General features: G+C 34.3%; 1 protein-coding gene across 2 annotated transcripts in view; it reads left to right on the top strand.

Annotated features, from left to right (window-relative positions):
* Positions 1 to 23,649, top strand: part of emc2 (ER membrane protein complex subunit 2) — a 37,897-nt gene extending 14,248 nt beyond the window's left edge. Inside the window, exons 5-11 of one of the 2 annotated variants that reach the window (XM_066715960.1) lie at positions 2,198 to 2,276; positions 8,155 to 8,240; positions 8,365 to 8,424; positions 11,409 to 11,490; positions 11,827 to 11,937; positions 12,999 to 13,103; positions 22,458 to 23,649. In XM_066715960.1, the coding sequence (XP_066572057.1) occupies positions 2,198 to 2,276; positions 8,155 to 8,240; positions 8,365 to 8,424; positions 11,409 to 11,490; positions 11,827 to 11,937; positions 12,999 to 13,103; positions 22,458 to 22,544 (610 nt within the window). In that variant the 3' untranslated portion in view covers positions 22,545 to 23,649. The remainder of the gene's footprint in view (positions 1 to 2,197; positions 2,277 to 8,154; positions 8,241 to 8,364; positions 8,425 to 11,408; positions 11,491 to 11,826; positions 11,938 to 12,998; positions 13,104 to 22,457) is intronic. The other variant, XM_066715961.1, reaches the window with a different exon arrangement.
* The last annotated feature ends 2,078 nt before the right edge of the window (positions 23,650 to 25,727 follow it).

The following is a 25,727-nucleotide window of genomic DNA, read 5'->3' as shown; positions in this document are numbered from 1 at the left end:
CTATCATAATGACCTTATTATACATTACCTGTTTTCATGTCTTTCTTTTTTTGAGAAGAATGTGTCTTTGTTGTGTATTCAGTCTGTCTCTTATAACTAACTCTAAGAGCTGATTTAGAACCTTCCTTTCAGACAAGTGGGGTTAGGTCAAACATCTCAAAGGTCATAAAGGCTCATTATAAGGATAGCTAATGTGTTGATTTGTTGGATTCACACATGCATTTTGCAGAACCTTAATTATGTCAAGGTTTTGTCATGACTACTGAAGAGAACATTCACTACATATTGATGCTTCATGATTATTTTACCTCTTTGTTGAAGAGTGCACAAAACCTAAAACTAAACAAATAATAAACACTGCCAAACAAACAAAGTCTGTTATCCAAGCCATAGTTTATGAACAGTTTATCAAAGCAATCCTTCTTCTCAGTACTCACGGTCAACCCAACACTACTCTTCTCCACTCCCAGGCTCTCCTCACTGTCTCTCCACAACAGGAAGTCATGCACAAGGATGTTGCAATGACTCATTTTGAGTGTAATGTGCTTTAAAATGTTGAAGTGCCAAGCACTTGTGAACATTGTGCTTATCTATCAGTTATGTTTAGTTTATAGGGTAATTGCCCCTGGTTGTTCTATTACTGTCAAGTGAAATAAATGGGAGATTGTTGTTAAATTGACATCTGGTGGAGGTATGATTAAATGACAAGACTAAAGATTTTCTCCTGGCCCTAAGTACAAAGCACTCTCTGTATCTGTGCCTGTTGCCATTAGGAATCCAAAGTGTATAGTCATGTAATAAAGTGAATTTGAAGGAGGAATGTAATGCTACACATTGGTGTGCAGTGTTAATAGGAACCAGAGTGCTTCTGTGTGGGTTGTGGGCAGAACAGTGTTTGATCATGGACTGTTTGGCTGTAAAAACATAAGCGTTGCATATTGCCTTTAATAAAAAATAAGTTGAACTTCATTTTGACTTGTGTATTTAAAATGACAAGTTTATTTTTTATTTTTTTCAATCTCAGAATAAGAAACTTAAGTTGATTTTCATAGTTTGTAAGTCTTCCCTTCAAACTAAATCATATTTATTTAGATTCTTCATAAAACATTTGATGTGTCCAGTTGGCTTGGCATTTCACAAAACCAGAGAGGTATTCCATCTTCCTTATATGTAGAACACATTCATTTTCTAATAGTTGATATAAATGGTTACTATAAAGACAAATTATTTCAATAGCTGTTTGTATTGACTATACAAACTGGAAAACATAAAAAGTAAAAGGTATTTAGAAAAAGCAGAGCATGTGCCCATTGCGTTCCTTTTCTTTTTGGGCTTAAGAGGATAGTCTTAGTTTTTCAACAGTGATTCCTTTTGAATTAGCGCCTGTAATAACTTTGCTTCACTCCTCAACTAACTTCAGATGGCGAGGAGCGTTGCATCCACTTGCTGACCATAACAGCCTATTGAGTGTATATGCAAACTTAATTACCATAACCTTTGCTTGAGTTTCCTGCAGCTTGCAATAATAAAACCTGATAGACTGCAGGGTATGGTTTGATTAGGGATGATTAACAGGCACCTTCAAATTAGAAAAACGCTGTGTTGGCTTGCTACAGTAATATTGTAGATGCATTCGTTTTGTAGCATTGTTTGAATTTATTTATATATGCTTTAATTAAAATCACTTCATGTTTACTTTGAGGTACTCATTCTTACTTTTAACTTCCAACCTGACTAGAACCTAAAACCCGACAACCTGTAAACTTAACTTAAGGCAGATTTAAAGACTGTTTAAAATCTACCAATTTGAGAAAGGCATCTGCCAAAATACACCTTTTTGGTTTAAGGTCAATTAATTGTAGTCAAGCTTCATAAACTGGCATATATTTCTGTACACACAATAATGGGCTTTATTATTACTGTGATTTTTGTGGAAGCATGCATGAGAAACATCTAGACAAAATGTAAAAATGTCTATATTCAGATCTTAATGCGATCACAGAAGTATTCCAAGCAAATAAAATATGTTCTTCCATGTAAACATATGATGTTTCCATATATACATATTTTTTGTTAATTTCTCATTTAATTCTGTACATATAAGATGAATGTAAGAATAAATATGGCATTAAATCCCTTTATGTTCATATATCTGATTTTGTTTTGGGTTCTACAAAAGTGTTTGAAATCTTTTCAGATGTTCTTGTTTGTTTTTTAGGTATGATGAAGCCTGCAAGTTATATGATGCAATATTACAAGATGATCCGACAAATACAGTAAGGAGTTTTTCTTTTATGTTTTTATTACTTATTTGTCTTCAGTTATATGTCTCGTACACACTCTCAATTTTACTGTATACAGTAGGACCTTTGTGATTGATTCCAGTTATTCATGATGCATATACAAGTATAGGTCAGATTGAGTTAAGTCAGTCATTTTTTAGATGAAACTGATGCGAAGCATAAAGGCATTGAGATACCTTTTTAAAAAAAATATATATTGCATACGGTATTGGTAAAACTTGGTAAAAAAAAAAATATATATATATATTTTCCAACACATCTTCCAGACAGCCGCCAATAGGTTTTATAATTAACTACTTGTCAGTGTAATTTCAATCGGAAATGGCCAATCCCCTGCAATGTATACTGGTGAATAGACTTTTTGTTTTTTCTAATTGTATCATATTTCAAATGTTTAGTGATTTCCAAATTTATTTAGTGCTGTGAATTTTTTGTTATTTTTTTTTCCCTTCCCCAAACACATTGTACCTGCTGCTAATTGTTTCCATAAGGACATGTGGCCATGCAAGAAAATAAATGTTTAAAGGGTTTTAAAAAGAAACCATGACCTTATTTGTTTTGGCTCTCCTGGAGACGTTCAACAGTTTCTTCTGTTGCGCTGACACATGGAGTTGCTTAGATATATTAAACATTTTCGCTAGGTTGGCAAGTGCTAGAAATGAAGCATAGAGATTTGTTCTTGCAACCCATGTGAGAATTTTGTACCGCACTGGCTGTCTGATTCAAACAAATAAAAGCTAACTGACAAAGTCAATAAACTCTCGTTCACACTAATACAGTCACCTCCTTTCTCTTCCAACATGGTAAATTAGTTCCCTTATGAATTACATTCAGCTGTGGCACTCGGCAGTTTAGCAAGCCCTACTTTTATTACCATCAGTGTTATTTATTTGAGATTTTGTTTCTTTTGGATGAAAACGGACTACTTTTTTAAAGCAGTGACAGACACTGATTTTTAACTGTAGAAAATGAGAGGTCTCTATTCTTTGTTTTGCACATGTTTCAACTAATAACTGTTTTGCTTCCTCTAAACTAAATTGCACGCACATTGTACATCATAAAAGAGTATTTAAGTGCAAATGTACATTCTTACCTTTGTGCTCAAACCTAGTGGAAGAGTCTCTCTACTCTGTGACATCTCTTGCAGGAATTAGATATGAAAATGTTGACTTTTTTTAATCCTGTGTATAGCAATTTATATAGCCAAGTGAACATATCAAATAAGTAACTTGAGATCTAATAAATAATTGTATAGTTTAAAGATTAAAATAATAACCCCCCAACAATGAAATGCACTTGTATTTACTTTGGAGATGCATCATTCTACTTAATCAATAGAGCTGGAAATAGTCAGTAGAATTAATAATGTATGTACTGATTTAATCTGCTTTTATGCTTTCTAATAAGGACTTCCATTAATCGAATTTGTTATTTAATGTGTAGACTGAAATAGTCATAATGAGTCAAGCCTCCACACTGTACATAATCAAGCAATTGACAAATTAAAAAATATACACCAAAATAAATGTGTTAATAGACAGTTTGTGATGCACAGGCTGTTGTAGGGAGGTACTTGGGTTCAATGTTGAAATGTAAGTGTTTCCTGCAGATTGTCAAGAGAAACGTATGTCAATCCTGTACAGCAAAGTACAAAATTAAATCTCGTCTTGAGATAGTTAAAGAAAACAGGAGGTACCTTTGAGCAACCCTTTTGGGAAATCCACATTAATAGTCTGGCATGGGATCCTCCCAAGCAGCTTTGCTCTGTATGGTCTCTGATCTATCCAAATGAGATTGCTGCTTTTTGATTTCCAAAGGGATAGCCATCCGTTAGACCTTGGCTGTTGTTCTTGACCAAAGATTAATGGAACAAACGGTACTGTATCATTGTGTGAATAAAATTAGCTGTTTCCCACAATACCATCATCATCACTTGGGATTACATCATTTAGGCCACCTGTCTTTAACCAGGGATTAAGTGTCACTTATCTTATTTTCAATATGTTTTTGATATACTTATGCATTCATTTTATACGTATATACAGTAGAAAAACTTGGAAAGTTGGCGCCCGCGGAAAAGACTTGTGAGGCATCCCAGAATCCCTCGTTGAGATTCGAAACTGAGCTGTTGTAATTACAGGCTGAAGAATATATGCGGTACTTATTAACCAAAATTGTTGAATCAACAGAAATTGTTCAGGGTTTTTTGCCATGGTGGTGTCCAAATATGTTTGAATTCTAAGCCTTCCAAAGGTTATTATGGCTCAATACCTACAGCAATGATCTGGCGAATTTGTCCTGCCTGTTAAAAAATAAATAAAATAAAATAAATGCTTTCCCCTTCAGGAAAAAAAGTTCAATATTGACTTCTAAAAACTGGCCCCTAAACAGTGGTTGATGAATAGATCATTGTATGATGCATATCATATCATGCACATCATATGTTATGGTAGACAATTTAGAGCATGAAAACCTCTAATAGCATACCTAGATTCAGAGATAGGCCTACATGTGGCTTTATTTCTATTACAATTAAGAAAATATTTCAGTCTGTAATGAAACTGGGATCAGCTGACCATGGGACTTACACAATGTCCTCAGACAACCATTACCTTGACTAACCGTAATCTCTCGGATACCATATTCATATAATGTACTTCACTGAAATTATTTGTTTTGATCTTCATAACCAAATTGTCTCTTTTGCAGAATCTGTTGCATGACGTCTCGACAACATTCTTGAAAGTGATTTGCATATTCCTTTGTTTTGACAGCCAAATCAATAAAATGGGATTTTGAAATAGTTTATGCTTTATAGGAGACATTTAAAATCTGTGCAGCTACTTTGCTAATGATGACACCTACTTCTATTGGATTTACAATAAATCCAAATAGAAACTTGTGTGGTTTTACTAAGGCTTATAATTTACTTTTATACATGTTCAAAGCTAATTGTTATCAATCAAGACAACATCAGACAACTGTAATTTATCTGAAACTAATAGTGGTTCGAAACTAAAGTTACTCCCAAGTTAATGATTTATACAGCAGGAGCGCTTTCCGAATAACTTCAGAATCCCAATAGTCTAGTGTTTGACTTGCTTGGCTTCTTGATACCAATTTCCACTGTATAAAAGTTAACTGAGAGGTATCGAAATATTCCAAGGATAGCACTGGGCCGTCTTTCTAATGAGAACCAGAAGTGATGCAAACATTCAGATCTTCACGTTAAGCTCCTCAATGCTAATTAAAAAAGAATCATGACAACTGGTGGATTAGTCTCCCTGCCAGAGTTTTGCATCATTAGTTTAAAAAGAAGTGGTTTGGAAGGGTTCAGCATTTAATAAAGTTCTGTGTGACATTCTGAACTACCTACTTCCATATGTTTGTGAAAGCCCCAAGTGATTCCTAAATCTAAGTGCAAGACCTACAGTCAAACTATGTGTTGTAACTTGTTTTTAGTATAGGCAGGATATCCACATGTTGGCAATTTAGTATGAATTGAGAATGCATTCAGTAAAACTTTAAAACATGTAAATCCCCACAGGATATAGAAACGTAAGATGACTGTGAAAATAAATTTTGTCAATGGCAATTTTTAAACGGATATTTTTTTGGAGCAGAGAAAAAATGACTCCTTTTTAAAATATATTCATATGTTGATGCATTATTATTTGTAATCCTTTTGCAAAACGTATTACACACATTTACATTTGTACCTTGCAATTATGGTTCAAATACGAAACTGATAATGAAACGCATACATATGAGCTTTCTCAAATATTGGAGTTAAAAAGATTTGTACTAATTAGGAGTATAATATTTTAGTATAATGTATTTTTTTTCTTTTTATCAGAAATAAATCTGAAATATATATTTTTTGTTTTTCTTTTGACCTGAAAGAGAAGTGTATGTATTTTTAATTTAAAGCATCTTTATTGATAATATTACAGATCACATAACAAATTTAACTTTTTGTACTGGTAAATTCTATTGTATATTGTTTTGTCTACAAACTGTGAAGGAAGGCAAGTTCTAATATTTAAGTTAATCAAGGACTATCTTCCTTTAAAATGTTTTCAAACTTTTGATCTGGCATACTGTCTACTTTTTATACTGTTTGTGGAACAAGATTCAGAAATATTCCAGTTGGTTTTAATGCATATAATTTTCTCCAGATTGGATCTGATCACCTACCAATCAATTGCTGTTATGCAAATTTAAACCCCAGGATATCTAGTCTCACACTACAGTATTGCTTAAAAGTGGTATTGAAGGCAAAACACTACACTGAATTTCTCTGCACATAGAAATTCTAAAAAGTAATTATTTAATGTTATTCTTCTTTTTCATGATTTTAAGTTATCTGTCCTGTTTAAATCAACTGATTCTACTAACTCAGAGATGGTAAGTGCAGTTTAGTGTAGTGTGTAATGTTAATGTTTCAATTTTTTTCCCTTTCCCATCAATAAGTCAGTGGGGTTAGTTTCCCATGCAGTCTATGTTGAACTGTGTTTCCTGGCAACCTGTAAGGATTCTCATTGATGGGTAGGAGAAGGAAACAATGAATCTGTAGGAAGCTGGAAGAGATTTGGTCTTCATTTCAGACAGCTTTAGTTGTTTCCCACATGTGAATACATCCCAAGAATACTCTTCAAATCTCCCATAGAAGAAAAGGCTGATTCAATGTATATCATAAATGTGTGGAATTGGACTATGTGTAGATCAGACTTCGTCTCTGATGCTTACATACATTTATTGGATTTCACATATAAGAAGAATACTTAGTAATTTCAATTTGTATGCAGTTGCAAAAAGTGTGAGGTTCATACATGGCTTCATTTATAGCCTGATTAAGATGATTTCTGTAAAAAGTAATGCACAGTAATAAAGGCAGTAGACCAATTCTGTAGAACAATTTGGAAAATTGATGAAAGGCTTTACTTTGGTTTTTGAAAAAACATTGACCTCTGCTTTAATGTTACCATATAATTCCCTTGTTAGCTTCAGTGTATTCTGCAAAATATGTTGATGAGGTTTCTTTCAGTTATTTTACTATTAATTTGTGTCTGTGGAAAAGTACGCATCTCAGCTGCAGAATATCATTGTGATAGCAAAGCGCCCTCATCTGGCAGGAAGGCTCATTGAGGATTAAACCCTGGTTTGATCTTTGGTACATACTGCTGCATGAGAACAAAATATTACAATGAAAATTATATATATTTATTGTCCTGTTCATGAACATGAAGAAGTGGTTGGGATTAAAATATAAGATGTTTTGCATTTGTTTAATCACATCTGACTATTGTTGTCTTGAGGGAATTAACTATAAATAGTGTTGATAACTGCTTTTTAACTTTTTAACTGGGATGCCTCACAAGTAGCTGCAGATATTTAAAGATCATATATTATAGCATGATGCATCCGTATTTCTCTAAATTACTTGGAGATACAGGGATTCCATTTCTGTGCTCAAAGAATAAGGTGTATCCCCCAATCCCTGGACACTGTCCCAGAGATGCAGATCTTGTGATTGACTGAAAAACACTAGGGATGAAAAAGATTAGGCTCCCCTGCTGGTTTCTAATTATTGGAATCTGGAAGATCATTTATTAGGATGAAGCGATGCGTGCAGTGTTTGCATCGAAAGGAGAGCACATGTAACATGATTGCAGAGGGAGATTTTACAACTCTCTGTGGGATGTCATGGGTAATGCTTCTAAACCCGAGCCTTGGAATTTCTCTAGCATTGAGATAATAATTTGCACAGTCAAATTACCTTCTTTTCTCCCCTCTTTAACAAACACTTGAGGAATTGAGACCTTAATCCTCTATTAATGTCAATCCACAGGCTGCAAGAAAACGAAAGATTGCCATTCTGAAAGCACAAGGGAAAAGCACAGAAGCCATCAAAGAGCTGAATGAGTATCTGGAGCAGTGAGTGTTTTACAAGAGGATTGAGCTACACATTTCTGATAAAGCTTTTTTAATTAAAATGGAATTTGCATCTTATTCCCCCACCCCCCTTTCCTTTCATGACGTATTCGTTTCTGGCTTGCAGGTTTGTTGGAGACCAAGAAGCCTGGCATGAACTTGCAGAACTTTACATCAATGAACACGAGTAATTTTATTTATTTATTTCACTATTTATTTCTTGACCTAAGGAGGAGTTATGAGAACACACTATATAATTAATAAGCACCTAACTTATTTAAGCACATAATTCATTTTTTTGCTGAATGATACAAAATGAAGAAATGTTTGAATTAACAAATTATAATTAACTGAATTAACAGTGTTTGTGAATATATATATATATATAATGTGTGTGTGTATATACAGCTCTGGAAAAATTAAGAGACCACTTCAAGTTCAGAAATCAATGTTAAGTGGTCTCTTACTTTTTTCCCGAGTTGTATATGTTTGTGTGTATGTATGTGTGTGTATATATTTTTTTTAATTGATGTTGGTGTGTTTAACCACTAGAGAGCTAGAGATTTTGACAATCTAAAACTTGACCACTGTAAAATTGTATTTCCTTATGTACTTCCTTTTTTTCATTATTTTGCATATTTATTTGGTTGTTTTTATTGGTTTCATTTCGTTATTCTCTTGCCTACTTTTAAACAGACCACTATAGCTTTTCACTAGTGAAAGGGAAAGGAACAGGTTTGAGGATGGGTGTCCTTATAAATCACTTTGCAGGTTGTTTTCACAACCCCACAGCTTGATCCAGGCAGGTTGTTAGATAATCACAATAGGCCATGAAATGCCAGGCTCTGCTGGAGCCATATTGAGCATTGTCCATGTTTGTTTCGTGGAATCGGAGTTTAATAGGATTTCAGTTTAAACCCCTCATACTTGTAGGATAAGAAAGAACTTCCCGTATTCCTGCTGATAACTCAGTTGCTAGGGGAATTGTCTGCAAGACAAGCGTGGTAAGAAAATAATTTCGTTTGTGTCACTTTTTATCCCCTATAGTTGTTTAGAGCTGAGAATTAGTAGTTAATGCTTTCAGCATTGCCTAGTCTATCACCCTGGTAGGAAAGCAGCAACTGCAGGAATGTTGACCGCAGTAAGGAGCTGATTATTGGATATTTAATGTTTTTGTCAGAGGTTTTTATTGCTGTTGTGGCAGGAGGAAATCCCAGTGTGAGAGGATTAGCTGAGAGCTTAGTCCAGGTTTTCTAATATCGCAGCATTAATTCCAGCCCCTATCTAAAGGCGTGTCATTTTTTTTGTCACAAACTTTACTTTCCTACTCAAGATTGTATCACATTATCTTCTCCCTTTTCCATGGAGAGAGCAGCCCCCGACAAGATTCCCAAGAGAAGGTGGTGGCACTTTGTGAGCCAGAAAAAATACTGTCTGGCAGACGAGGGAGGAAGACAAACAAATAGTCAGCTATCACAAAACAGTGTAGGGAGCTAAATATAAGATTTGGTTTCCAATTATAGTGTGTTATTGTTTAACTGTTGAACACTGCACAGCTTAGAAACCATAGTTTTATAAGAAGTAATAAAAAGACAGAACTGTATTTTTTCCCTGTGTTTTATTAACTAAGAGAATTTAACTTAATTCTATTGTATATGAATCTAAATTAGTCTCTTCACATCATTTTTGAGTTTCTTACATGTTATTATTAATTAAGCTCTTGAACTTGAAACTCCAGATTACCTTTCGGCAATAGTGTAGTATAGAAATATTTAATAATTGGCTTCAAATTTTGCTAGTTTTCCTTAAGGGTAAAGAGTTACCTTGAGCACTCAGTTTCAGTTTGGCATTTATTAAGATGTTAGTATATCAAGTTCTATTTGTTCCGTGTGCTGACAGAATATACACAGTTTTTGAAGCTGTGGCTCTGCTGATAAGTAGCATTGAGGAGCTAAGACTGCTGTAGGAGAACATCTGAAAGTATTTATGGAAAGGAAGCAGTAATTGTAAGCAGCCTTCGACCTTCAGAGAAGTTGGAGCAGATCTGCTCCCTTGAACCAGTCTTAACTTTGAAGTCCGTTAAATAGACATTAAGTGGACTAATAGCCACTTCATCTCATGCAGTATAATAATGTGTACATTCATGTCCTGCTGAAGTGCCTATGCATTCGATTGAAATTTTAGTTGCTCAGTGATAAGATTACACATGGATTAGTATCAAATACTTGAATTCCCTTTTAATTTTAGTAATTTGGATGTATGCAAGAACACAAGATCTAGCAATATGTGGGCAATCTGTCTTTGTTAACTTTGAATTATGTGCGTCTTGCACACAGTAGCAATGAAATTTGACAGAATGATTGTGGTTAAGGGAGGCTTTGTGAACCAATACAGATTATGAGGGCTGAAAATTGTATTTGTTTGTTTTCCTTCAAAAATGACTTACTTTCTGCTTTTAGTTAAATAACTCCTTAGGTTTAATGTAGGCATATCCCTTTCTTGACAAGTTGTATTTAGAGTTTTCTCTGTTATCCCATTTCTGTATCCAGAATTTCAGGAAATTTTCTAAAACACTCAACTTAGCTCTTTACTGTTGTTAATTGCTAAGACCATTTTTCATAGAAATATAGTGTGTATTGTATTGTATTGTAGCATCATGCTTGATGGGATTAAGAAAATACTTTAGTCATGAATTGTTGAGTGATTAAAAAAAAAAATATATATATATATACACACTATCCATTTCAGAACATTCTGAATTTGTATGTGATTGAGGAAAAACAAATTGGAAATCCAGAATGTGACAATTGGCTTCTTCATTGCACATCTAAATTGCAACTGACTTTCTTTCCATCTGCAAGTCTTGCAAATGGTAGACGTCTGTGTGGTCAGCGCCATTTAGAATTTGATCTCCTTTGGGAACTATACAGAACAGACCTTCAAATATGACTTTATTGGAACAATTTGTAAAATGCTTCCTTAAAATATTCAAGGGTATTTTGACAATGATTTTATTGAAATGCTTATTTTTTCTTTAAGTTCTCAATTAGTGAATGCACCCTGGACTTAGGTTTGAAGTTATGCATGTTTGTGTTCCTTTTTCCCACACACAAATTCTGGGAATGATTAAATTAATATATGTGCATCTGACATGTTTTTCTTTTGCCTTAGCTATGCAAAAGCTGCATTTTGCTTGGAAGAGCTTATGATGACAAACCCACACAATCACTTATATTGCGAGCAGTATGCTGAGGTATGTTTTTCAGTAATAAAATAAATACTTTAGTTATCTAAATATTATTTAGCTAGGTCTGTTGTGCTGAGCTTGAATCATTGTTTATTTTATTTTTTATAAAACCATACAGTACACTTTGAAGACCTAAAGTGGCTTAAATTATTATAGAATGTAAGATGTATTATTTAACAATGTTTCATTATGATTTGAAAATACTTTCTTAGGGAATATGAAATGGTGTGTCTTATGTTTGATTTTCATTTTCAGGCATTCAGTCAGAAAACAAAATTACCTTTTCAAATAAACGCGGATAGGCTGTAATTATTCTATGTTTGTATTTTGATTTTTTCCTAGGTTAAGTATACACAAGGTGGAATTGAGAACTTGGAGCTGTCCAGAAAGTATTTTGCACAGGCACTGAAGTTAAATAATAGAAATATGAGAGCTTTGTTTGGCCTGTATATGGTGAGTACACAGGTCTGTGCTATTGTCCCACAGTATGGACTGCAAGTCTGAATAATTACTGTATTTAAATGTTTTATATTAGGTTGAAAAAATGTATTCAGACTGTCCCAATAAATAGAAAATCAAATGAGTGAGTTATTTTAAACCAAATCTGTTCATGGTCAATTTTACACCAGATAACTAATGAGCAATTGAAAGGACCAGTGCCACAATGTTGCATATCCATTTACTTTTTTCTTTTGCATTTTGATTTCTTCAAAATCTGTAACAAGCGTAGAATTAACAGTATGCACAAGGCACAGGACTGGCAGGGAACTTGTATGGTTATGTTGAACAATAAATGCATGCTATGAATCATTTATCCCCTACTGTGCCCTTTTTTTTCTTATGTTAATTCCTGTCTGAATTATAGAGTACACCTTTCTGAATATTGCATATACAACCTTTTTCCAATCTATAGGATTTTCATCTTAAACAGAAGAAGATGCTTCTGAAATCTGGGCGGGGTAGGGGGGGAGCCACGCTACTGTATTTAAAATTTCATCATCATACTAAAAAAAATTAATGCTCTGCCCATTTAAGCTTTGTGGGGTTTATTTTTCAGCGATGATGGCAATAACATATTAAAGACATAGGATTTGTGGTCGTGAGTGTAGCTCTTCTGCGGGTGGAGAGCATGATTCACATTTTGCTCTCTTCACCACACGTTTCTAGTAATTGTCAAGCTTGTCAGCAGTTGGTGTCTATAGCATTTTATAAATTAAAGCATATCAAGCAGTGACATTCATATTGCTGGTCGTAAAAGAAAAAGAAAAGTTGTTTCTAAATTAACAGTTAAGGTAATGTTTGTTTCCATTTCAACGGTTTTCTCTCTTAATCATCATGGTAGGAGATTACATGTATATTGGTGTTTGTGTATGTATGTATATATAGATATAGAAAGGTATAGATATTATATAATCACCATCAGCCTGTATTGATCCAATGAAGGCCTCCCCAAGATGTTTCCACTTACTTTGACCCATTTTAATAAACCTCCCTCAATCCCCATCTTTCTGCAGTCTGCAAGCCATCTTGCTGCTAGTCCTAAAGTGAGTGCAAAAGTGAAAAAGGACAATGTGAAGTATGCCGCCTGGGCTGCTAGCCAGATCAATAGAGCTTACCAGGTGAGTATTTTGGAGAATATTCCTAATGCTGCCCTGGAAAGATCGTCAACGTTTTTGGTACCTCTGTGTCTATATTTTGTGTTCCTTGGCCTGAAGATGGTTTTAGTTAGCTGTCACTAATTAGTAACATTTTTTTCTTCACACTTGTCAATTTATCACACTCAGTATTCATAGCAATTTCATGGCATTTCAACATATTTATTTAACTGGAAAAATAATTTTCCATTTGGCCTGTGGAGATTTGAGTGAAAACAGAAATAAGGACTTTAAATAATAGTTACAGCATGTACATTAATATTAGTGGCCTAGGCTATTCTGTCTGGTGCAAAGCAGTCTTGCATCTATGTCGTTGTTGGTGTTGCTCTTTCCAAATCTTTATAGTACTATCATGAATGCAGGATCTTATGCCAGTATTTCCTTTACTTACATGGTTATGCTGTTTTTAATAATCACTGTAGAGAAACTGATGAGGCAGAAGTTCATCCACTGGGGAGTTTTTTTTTTTTTATCTTTTTTTTTTTTTTTTAGTTTAATTTATTTTCTCAGCTTGTGAAGCTGTTAAGTATTCCACAAACAGTAATTTACTGCCTTAGCCCTGATCTTGCTATATTATATAATTATTTATAATTATTCATTATTTATTTAAATTCAACCATATTTAATTCTTAGATTTCAAAATAATAATTATAGGTGTCTAAGTAAGATAGTCAAAATGCTATTTCTTTACAGTTTATAAGCTCTGTGTGATGCCTGCCCAATCTCTTTCACAGATATTCCATGTTACACACATTTAAAACTAATACGCAGCTTTACTTTATTGAACTCTGGTAATGTAACATTTACATATCAAAGTAATTATGTTGGAATGGCATGACCGTTGGAAAACGAAATATTTAAATGATGAAACATAATTGCAGCACTTGTGCAAATGAAAAATAATCTTTTGAATTCAGACCCTAAAAATCTGTGTTCTTGTGATATTCTTCTTGAAAAGCTTGTGCTTCACAGATGTTTTCTACGTTTTTATGTAACTCTAGATATGCATTTATCATGATTCATATCATTGAAAAGAAAGTCTGATTAAATCCTCAGAGGAAAGTATTTAGTTGTACCACTGCAGTGCTGTAGTAAGAGGAAAAAATGAAGCAATAATCAGATGGTATCACTAAACTAGTTTACACTGTTGCTATGGCATACTGAGCATAAATTTGTATTTAATAGAAATCTAACTACTAGTATTGAATATACATTGCTTATTTAGGCATTTACAGTTAAATATGTAATAAGTGGTTCCTTACTCAGCAAGTGCAGTCCTGAACTCTATCATACCATCAAAACGCTTAACAGATGAAATTTGCCACACAGTGAGCTCTTTTGGCTTTTTGCATAAGCATACCAATTTGCGCTTAAGCCAAACAAAATGTGGGGCTGATAACAGTTTCCGTTACTCTGTCCTCACTTACTACACTCTACTGAATCTGTACATGGGACGGGTTTGATCTCAAGTTCAGTGATTTGAAGGCTGACACGCTTCTTACTTAATTTACCCTACCCGCTCAGTTTTAATGAGATCTAAAACAAATGTTTATATTGGACTTTGTTTGCCAGATTTGCCTTTTTAGTTGACCATACTTTTTCCAACCATTGCCCTCCTGGAAATGATCAAAACAAAGTCAGTAGTTGTATTCTGTAAAGATTGTAGCCTTCATGTGAGAACAGCTCACTGTATCCAAATAAATAAAGCTGCAACAAAACAACAATCATTTTAAGTTTTTCTTTCTCTTTTTTAAAATGGTAATATTAAGGGCTCTACCATCTTATATTGAATGGATAATTTGAAGGGTTAAATACCGCAAACTTAGACTTGATTGCAGTATTCTCAAATATTTACCAACAATGGATAAACCCATATTTTGTGGATTTGATATATAAAGTTATGAAAGAGCATAGAAATTGTATACATTGTTTCAGAAAAAAAAAACATACTGCTTTAATTATGACAATATTAGTGGTTGGAATATAAAATAAATAGTGATAGAGCAAAAATGTGATTCTAAATCCTTTTTTTAATTCTGCGGCAAGACAGAAGAAATGTGCATAGTAAGATTCACAGCAGTTGAGCTACTGAGGAGCAAACCGAATTTTCAGTTTTCAAAGGAATGGTGAACGATTGTCTAAGTGAAGACTGTAGGGATATGGTACACTTTTTGTAAAAGTTTGATTTGTTTTAATGATGTGCATGTTCATGTTTTTGATTTGATATTATTGCCCAGAATGTGAGGCACTTTTTACTGTATTCTCCATGTTGAACATCACAGAACGTTTACAACATTCTGAAGAAAAGAGCATCCCAAAAGAAAATGTGACTTCAGTAAGGGAATCTTGAATCCAGACATTTTGACAAACCAGGTTAATGGGTGTCATAAAGCAGGGTTTCTGTTGGAATTGGCAGAGAGTTGAACAATACATCCTTCAGAATTAAGGCACATTTTCTAAGCTCCAAGATATTTCACTCCTTAAGCTTTTGGTAAAGGATATCAGTATGGAGAGAGCAATAATAATAGAACGCATGGAGTTTGTGTCTGTTTTCCACCTAATATGTCACAGCTGTCACATGACCAAAATACAGATCACTTCTAACAGGTTGGTGAAATACACCAATTAATTGCCTCTGTCAAAACTGAATGCAGTTTGTAGTCTTGTGTATAATACCATGAATGATACAAGTAAACAAATACCAAATAACCTGCAGGGTTTATTTTATTGATTTTAAAATTTTGAATCTGTGGACTTCAGCTATGGAGTTTATTTTTATATTTTATTTTTTTCCTTAAGTTCTCACTTAAATGTGTAATATTTCTCAAGATAAATCTCAGAAGTAAGTTCTCACTTTTAGCTGTCAAGCAAGGACTTCTGACCTCTGTATTTTCAAGCTTCAGTGATTTTTATCTTGAGGTTCCCAAGAACCATAATGGAATTTAAGCTCTCTTTGCATCAAAGCTCATTCTTGAGGAATTGGAACTCCCTAAGCATCTGATTAGGACCATTTCTGTGTGCCTGGGAATAGGGGCCATAAAAGAAAAGCCCTTCTGTTCCCTTCAAGTCACAGGCATAACTCTCTTTATCAGTTGGGGAAAGGAAGTAATAAGTAATCTCTTCTCCTGCTTAAAAGTTGTTGGGTTTTCGGTTTGCTTTTTTTGGGTTAATCACACTAGGCTGTTATGGGAACATGCTGTGTGCCTGAAAAGGTAGATAGATAATACCTACTGGTTAAAAATAAAATTATAAATTACAGGGTTTGGCATTCTTGCCTGTGGTTAGCACTGCAGACATTTTGAAAAGAGTACTGCTTGTCGCTTTGGGATGCGTTCTTTGATTGATGTTCACATTAACTTCACTTTATTGTGTGTACTACCTGGTTGTTATCATACCTTACTGTGAGAAAAAGTAGCCTATATTCTAAGCAAGGAACACGGGTGGTTGCGTTGGTGTACAGAGGTCAGGCAAAGGTTGTAGCCGCTTGGGAAAGTCTTTGAAACAAATTGTGCAGCTGACGATAGGGTACAGGCATGCAGGTCAGTGCTAAATGGTCTTATGCATGTATGTCTTTGAGTGGATCCTGGATACTTACATTATAGTAGGCTTGTCTGAATTTCTTTAGTTTGAATTCAGCATTTGTTTTTGCTTTCTCTACTTGAACCTACCTTTTAATACTGTAGTTAGTGTTGTTAATCCATGTCGGTTTCTCAATTAAATCAGAGATCTAATGACAGATCACACATTTATTAATAATTTTCAATTAAATGTACACACTTAAGACTGCAATTGGCTGATACAGAACAATGCACATTTTACAGTTATTGCCTAGTTGTGGCAGATTGAACTTTGTATTTCAAATTTCCGTAACACAATGACTATCTGTTGATAATGTGATTCGTGATATTTGCTGTAGTTTAATTATCATCTCAACATTTTCAGAAATCACTAATGCCCTGACTCCAGGGGCGTTAGTGATCAGGCAATGGTGCTTTAGTGACCACCCATTACTAACAAAAAAATCATACAAATGTAGGCCTCTTTGTAACATCAAAACAATAACAATGATAAGACACAACTTTGCTACTGCAAATGGCAAACAATGCCTATATGAAAGTACAATTGTATTCCTTCCATACTAGAACTTTGTGATGAGTTGTCATTATTGGCCATGATTTGTGGGTCATTAATGCCCCAGATGAGCCAAAATTATGATTGGATTTTTTATTTTTGGTTATGTAGGTGGTTCAAATACGAAATGTAACAATATATTTATTGCAAGGGGGATTAATGGTTAAAGATGATGGCATTTATTGGATTTTACTGACATGGTCACTAATGCCCCCAATCCAAGGAAAACAAAACATGGCCAACACTGAACCTTGCAGGAAAATAAAGATTTAAATTTTTTCACAAACTATGCCAAAAATATTGCTAATTAAATTTACCAAATGTTCCTACTGTAGCTTGCTCAGCTGTAGATTATCAATATAATGAGGGAAGGAATTGTTTAAGTTTATGAATAAGTAAAATGTTTTTTTTCTTATATAAAAAAGTTCAGCTATAATGGCGATTGGTGTGGAGTACAATTTCAAATTTCCCAGGCTCACCAAGAACGTGGCTATCTATTGGCTAATTATGCCCAGGCAGTGCAATAAGCTCTGTTGTGACTGGCTGACATGATACATAGGACATGACTGATCAGGAAACATATTTTCCAAGTGTTTAATAGTAGCTGGTCACTAATGCCCCCAACTGCCTAAAGCACAATTTAATTTGTTTTCAACAGGTCTGTCTTTTTATTCAAAGCATTATGCAAAGAAACACTGACAAGTAAATTACTCTTTACAGGTCCTTTGCTGTCCCCATATTTAGAATCTCCTTTTAATGGAAAACACTTAACAAATAGACTTTATATATATATATATATATATATATATATATATATATATATATATATATATAATGTGAAAAAAAGCTAATATCAGAAAAAATATTAAACTCCACTATTGAAGAAAAGTAATACAATGTATTAAATACTGCCCTGTTCACATAATTTGGCATACAACATGTTGCAAGCTGGCTGCTTCAGATGTCTTTAAACTATTTATTTTGCCATCTTACTAGGATCTGTGAAATGCATAGAAACAGAAAATCTGTGATTCATGAAACAAAGTAGTTGACTTGTATTTTTATTTACTGTTGAAATCCTTATTGAGCACATACTTGTTTCATTCTATCTAGAAGTTTACATTCTGAATAATGAAAGGATATATTTGACAATGCATTCATTTTAAATAATAAATAAAGTTACCTTTCTATAGTATAGTAAAAGTATATTTTGTACATGAGTAAGTTGTCTGTATGTAGATCCTAATCTCTACTTTTGGCCTGGTTTGCATTATACAAGCAAATCCACTGTAATAAGAAACACAGTAGTTGCTCTCCACACAAATAATAAATGCTTACAATTTTCATTCTGCTTGTGATGTGAGTTGGTTAAGTGAAGATTTGTAGATTAATTTCTCAGTCATTTAGTGGTTTTATGATAGACCAATTGATAGATTACAGGGTTTAAATAACATGGGCCTTCTTACCTGGGGCATATTAAATAATTGCATGCTCATTCCATGATAAATGTGCTCTGAGCTAGTCACAGCAATGCAGTGACCATCATCTTTAATGCCATGAATGAATCACGTACTTTAATTATACTGCCAAGCATTTACTTTCATGAAAGCACTACAAATTTATTCATTATGCATCAATGTAAACACTTTCAACCATAGCAACAGCAGGAAAATATACAGTGTGTGTATGCATCTATGTATCCCATTTATACTAAAGCCAGTCAGGATGAAGCCCTGGTGAACTGTGATTGAATATGTGCTATAGCCTACAACTAGAGAAGGTGAATGTTGTGTTTTGTCTGGTAAATCAACTTAGGAAATATAAGTAAATGCTGGGAATTATGAACAGATATGCTTTTTCTGCGTGATATTATGTAGGCATTTGTGATGAACTGTCTTTCACAAGCATTGCCTGGGTGAAAAACCCTACATTTTGTTTTAGATGTTTCTCGCCAACCATAATTTCCATAATATGCATTTCATTATTGCTCATTCCAGATTCTGGTGGAAATTAATTTGACAGTAAAATAAAAATATATAAATACTTCAGTTCTGCATTTATGTTATCAGATTTGATATAGTTCATTGGCAGGACAGACGTCTTATTAAAACAAACTGAATATTTGTCTGAGTACAAATCGTGAACACATTTGTACAGAAATGTTATTTGAATATACACGGCACATAAGATGACATAAATATTAAATTATGCATTATTGCTCACTGTATAACACTGTTTGTCTCATGATTGAGTTGTTAGTACTACACATCCTCTTAGTCTGCATCTGCATTGTAGCCTAAAGCACATAGAAGCATTTATACAGCGGCAAAATATATTCCTGGTTAAATTTCAATGTTTCGCACTACCACCTTGGGGTACTCACTCTTTAAAAAAAACTAAATTATATCAAAGGATAAATACCCAGTAGACCTATGTAAATACAAGAATAAAGATACAAATTTACAGGTAATTCCATATGTAGTGCATAACAGTAACCGTATTTCTTTAGTTTTGTTGTGGCTTCCAGCTCCATAGGAATTGATTAGTGGACCATCTCCTAATGGCGGTCTATGGTATAGCATACATTCCTCTTACACCAAGAAGCCTTCCTTCCCACCTTTCATAAATATTTACTATGATTGCCTGATACAGCAGACATTGTAATAGTGTGTCCCAAGGTAAGGTAAGTTGTAGCTTTTTGTTGACTATGTAGATAAAGTAGAGTTCTTGATTTCTTTTGGCGGCAGCTGCCTATACCTTCATGTTGCCTTTGGGAAAGTAGAGCCTATTGTAGGCACAACAAACTGTACATTTTTCAGATCCTGTGTCATGTCCAAAACATATAGACTATGTTTAAAAGTTAGACATTTCATTGCAATTATAGCTTTAAGACAACCTGGGATACCATTGTATAATAAAAATAACACAGTACATACTAGAGTCAGCGAAATACATAAGACATTCCCTTAGCTCCCAAATATATATTATACCGTGTCTGTTTCATTTGATTTGTTATTATTTTTATATCCATGCATTTTTCATGAAACTTTAACTCTTTAAATGATTTTAGAATTCCAGTGTTGCTTTTTATAAGTCATTTATGTATAAATGTCAAGGAGATTTTGAAAACCTACCATGAAGCTTCAAACAGAATGCCAAAGTACTTTACCCAAAAGTCTACACAGTTTGCATGGTTCTGTAATATAGGAGATGAGGTTAAGAGTTTAATACCCTGGGTAATCATAAATGTATTTACTTGCTGTGTTAAGTTAGCTTCTGTATCTTCAAGACATACAGCTGTATGCATGGGGATAAAAAAGTGGCCTGGCCAATTAAAACAAAAAATAGAGATCTTTTATTCTCAAGTGTGGGTTTCCATACTGCGGTCTAGGGGCCTCATAAGGCACATCAATCCCTTATGTAAAATGCCTGAACGTTTCTGAAACCAAGGATCCTGAATTACAGAGAAACAGCAGAGCGACATAGGAGAAGCTAATGAATCTGTAATTTTAAGGTTTTCTAAAGTGAGTGCAAATGTCAAGTTATGTGAGCAAATGCCAATAAATGGCTTAGTATTATAGTCTCAATGTATCCTCACTTCCTATGTTATACAGTTATTTTGATATCCGGAATGGTGTAATTAATTTCAGTGTGCCTATTTAAAGCATAACTGAACTTTTAATTGGCCAGGTTCGAGGTAGCTTATTACTAACTCCCTTTACCCAAATACTTGGAAGAAAAAAAAAAAATCAATTTACTTTTTATGGGAGGCAGTCAAAATTCTACCATGGCTAGAGAATTATATGTAATTGTTTCGACTTCTACTTATTCACATTTTCACAGCTTGCAGCACCATTTCTTGTATAACTTAGAGGACTGAGGGAATTCCTTTTTTGTGCGTTATAAATGGATGTTTTTAATTGAACCCTGGCTGTTGGGCATGTTTAAAGTGCGTCACACTCTATAACTCACCCTCAGCACAGGGAAGAAGTGAGCCCTAGAGATTGATCAAAAGTGGAACAATGGGGACTGAGCCCAGAGCATGTGGTGCAGGGCCAACTCGACAGTGACTCATCTGGACTGGGCTCACTTACCCAGTTTATTGGACCGCATTTAATTAGTCAATGCATAACCAGACTCATTTTACAATTTTTCTATAGTCTAATTGAAATTTGTGTAACAGCATACTTTTTTTTTTTTTTTTTTTTTTTTTTTTAAATATAAAGAGAGACCTTTAAAAAATTAATACACATGCATATTCCTACCACATTGTCATTCAGAGCATGCCCATTACCTGTATGGTTCAGGCCAGTATAAAGAATGGAGGCAATCCAGGTTCTTGTCCCTTGGAGTCTAAAGACTTGGGATAGCTATGACAATTTAGCTGTAAGCAGGCTGTTTTCTTATTGAAGGTTACTGGGGACAGAGCAGGAAGTTGTGCCCTCTGAACTGTGGCAGTAAAACATCAAACCCTGGTCTGGAGAACATCTCGCACTAGATGTTAATTGAGGAATGATACATTGTAAATGGAAATGTATTATTAAGATGCAGGCATTATTAGCATTGAAGGACCTCTCAACTTAATTGGTCTTTGCAAGTATTTTCAGCGTTTTGTTTCTTCTCAAGTTCCACTTTTAAAGACAATTGATAAATCAAACACCTTGCACCTTAACTGATGAAGAAAGCACTGAATCCATTCCCTCCATCCATCACCCCCCAGTTCACATTGTGTATAAAACTAAAATGGAGTTTGTACCCTGCCTAATGGACTTAAAGAGGGAGTATCCAAAGGGTGCAGTGTTTTAATAAACTAAAACAAATGTGCTTCTGATTGCTTTTCAAGACTCATTTTAATTGATGATATACTGTATAAATATTCAAACCAGACAATTCTAATAAAGAGGGATTTTAGGTTTTAAACATAACCCAGAGCTTACATTTTTAGAAACCCTGAAGTGAATGATCGTGCTAACAAGTGTTTCAGTATATCTTAAGTGGCATGAAATGTACACACAATGGCGCACTGTATACCTACAAATCTACATCCAAAGCACTGATTTTTCCACACAGCGGTACTAATTCGATTTTCCCAAGTACATGCCATCAGGTCAGTTGCACTTTCAAGTCTGTGTGAAGCCCTCAACCCTTGCAAAGTTAAAGTTTCTCAATTCTTTTCTCCTTTCTTAGTTGGCAGGCCATGCAACAAAGGAGACCAAGTGTTCTCTAAAGGCGGTGGAAGAGATGCTGGAAACCATGCAGATTACACAGTCCTAGAAACCTGCCAGACTGGTCATATGCGGCAAACTCAGCCCATCACCTCAGCGCTCCCCATTCAGGATTGGACACTTTCACTGTTCTCTTACTTTACTACCTGGCACTCAGTTTTAATTTTACATAAATAAATAACTTCATGACAAATTAAAAAAGGAAAACGGGGAAAACAATTTATAAAATTTATAAAACTAAACCTGGAATTGGAAATGTTTGTGTAAAATGTCCAGGCTGTACTAAGTGATGCCCCCTAGGTGCCCTTTCTAGACTGGACTAAGCCATGTGTAAGTAAATTAATACAAATAATACACACATGTAGTTACCATCCATTTTTTTTTTTTTTTTCATAAATTGTTTGCAGTACTCTCCTACCATATTGTTACATCTTATTAAAAGTTTTACAGTCTTTGTTTAATAGCAACAAGTCCATTATTTTCCACTCATTACTATGTCAAGTTCAGCTTTTCCAGTGGAAGAAGCTGATGATAAATGAAAACTCCAGGTTTATCTGAATAATGATTTTTTCAGTCTCCCAGCCAATCATAAATATATCCTTATTTGTTTCCGTGTATGCAATAATGTGTCTCCCACTCGTTTGCTCAATATGGACAGAACAAGACTCTGCTTAAACAATTTAGAGAGGAGGTGGGTTCTCATTAAAACCTAAAACTGCAGCCTCTATATTAAAGTACTCTTCACACAGTTTACAGCTGTATGTCACACCCTTCAATTAAAAAAATTGTATCAAATTCATTTTACACGGACAAGAAAAGGTCTGTAATTTGAGTTTAGTAAGTAATGTGTTGCACATTGCCAGTAATTAAAAGCGCAACATCAATTTTTAAAATCTGGTAACATTTAAAATGAAAAACAAAAAGGGTTCCCCTAAAAGAAACGATTGGTTCTTTACTGCGTTACGTCTCATTGTTCAATTCTCATCCACCCATATAGGATCAGATGTTTGTGCCATTGGTTTTGTTTGCTAATTTCAGGCAACATTCTTGCAAACCTCATTGGCAGTTCCTTGAACAACTTTTGGAAAGAATGTGATTTGTTTTAATGAGCTGAAAATAAAGGAAAACCATTTTAACGGCTGTGTTAATGAGAATTTTAGTAGGCATATCTTTATTTGTTTTTGAATGACAAACTGGTATAAATCAAGAAAGAAATGAGAGATCTGTGAATGGACTGACATAGTGGTTAAGTGAGAACCACCAAATTTTAATTATTCTGAAGCAATACCAAGGAAACTTGACTGGGTAGTCAATGACATTTTTGGCTTTTCAGTCAGACCTTTGTAATTGCTTAATTTGTAGAGTTTGTTTTATGCTTGTAGAAACTGATTAAAAAATATGTATGGCTTTGATGTTTTAATGGTTCACCACTTTAAATTGGTTACTTTGAGTTACAACCTAATACAATAGTGCCATCTGTAGTTCATAGGTAGGACTTTTGTCTAACTGCTTATGTGTTTGGGTTACAGAGTGTACCCACATCAGTGAATGCCTTGTAAAACTGTCATAGGAGGTACCGATTGGCAACAGTATGTTAAACAAAGGGTGTGCTGGGAAAAGTTTGACTAAGGCAAAACATTGATTGTGGTTTTTGACCATTTTCAAGTCTTTCTGCTGAATGTATGAAACTGACAGACGATATTTTCACTTTGCAGAACCTAACAAAAATATTGTTCTGGTGTGAAAATCATTAGCACAAAATTGTGGCCAGATCTGCAGACACCTGTGCATTGATGTGCAGTTCTTTTTCTGTATTTTTGCATCTGTTGAATTTTTTTTTTTCACGGCTATTAGGAATCCAAAAGCTGTTCTAGGTTTCATTAGTTGAGACCTCGTGTTGTACCTATTAAATTAGCTGAATTCTAGTAAAGCTAAACTTTTTCATAGAAAGTGCAAATTACATTTTTAAAAGCATCTCTTCTGAACAAGGGAAAAACTCTGCAAAATAGTTGGTAGTGTTTCATTTAAATGCAGTGAAATTCCATGAAAAGGTGTATAGTAGACCGGACATCTGTGGTAGAAGTCTTGCAATGAAAGACACTGAGCTGATTTAATTGCTTAAAGATTTTAGAGTTGGTCTTCGTTAATAACAGTACCATCTATGTTGACAGGGATAGACCAACCAGCAGAAAATGAAAAGGGTCTACATTTACTACTCCAATATATTTTAAGGTCTCCCAATAACATGACAAATAGATCTTAATGTAGTAATATATGTTTGTTTATTTATTATCTATATGATGTAATTTATTGTATACAACAATTGCTCTATTTTATAGGATCCACAATGGGTTTAGATAAACATATTCTGTATGTGACTGATCTATGGCCTTTTAAAAGGGAAAGGTATATGAAATGCCAGCATACTAATAGCCTCAAATGTCTAGGGTTGCTAAATAACTACATACATTAATAAAGCCATCCATAATAATTTCTGAAAGAACAGGAAAGCCGGAGCAATTTTGATAATGAATGTACAAACTATGCCTTTGTTTTCTAGGTTTGCTTAACAGTAATTTTCTAAGATCAGATATTGTTGTACAGATGAAGATAAATGCATGTCCCACTAGCCAGCAATGCATTATTATATTAATACCTTGGCTGAAATTTCCACAAGCCGCATTTCCACTGCCGAAGTGGCTGAGCCGGGCCCATTTCTGGACTTTTTGCACACCAGACTATGCTAAGGTTGGTTCTATGTCAACTGAAGAAAAGAGAATAGATTCTCGAAGAATGCTACCATCATTTAGGAGATGCTGCAAAAGTTCTATCTTTTGTGTCAGTAAACTTGGACCTTCTTAAAAATAAATAATAAACTTGAACACCCATTTTTGCTGTGTTTATTTTTATTGTGCAAGGAGCATTTTAGGATTTTGTAGATTCAACTAGAGCTCAAAGGAAGGTATGAAAACAAATTCTATACCGACCTTGGCAGTAGTGCTCACTTTTTGTGAAGTAGTTACAATATAAATAACAGTTGTCTGAAGCCACAAAAGAGAGAAGAAAATATACAATTTTGCCTTAAACTATTGCCCACTTTTTAACATAATGTTATGTGGATTACTTATTAGTCCTGCCTGTAAACCCTTCCACCCAAAGAGATTATCTTGAAGTTAGCTTCTTTGGAGAATTAGCATCTGCACAGTTTCAGTAGGTGGTCAGCAACTTAAAA

The sequence above is a fragment of the Amia ocellicauda genome, chromosome 10, assembly GCF_036373705.1.
Source record: "Amia ocellicauda isolate fAmiCal2 chromosome 10, fAmiCal2.hap1, whole genome shotgun sequence".
Taxonomy (NCBI): domain Eukaryota; kingdom Metazoa; phylum Chordata; class Actinopteri; order Amiiformes; family Amiidae; genus Amia; species Amia ocellicauda.
Note: the sequence above shows the minus strand (reverse complement) of the source record. Positions and strands in the feature narration are given on the sequence as shown.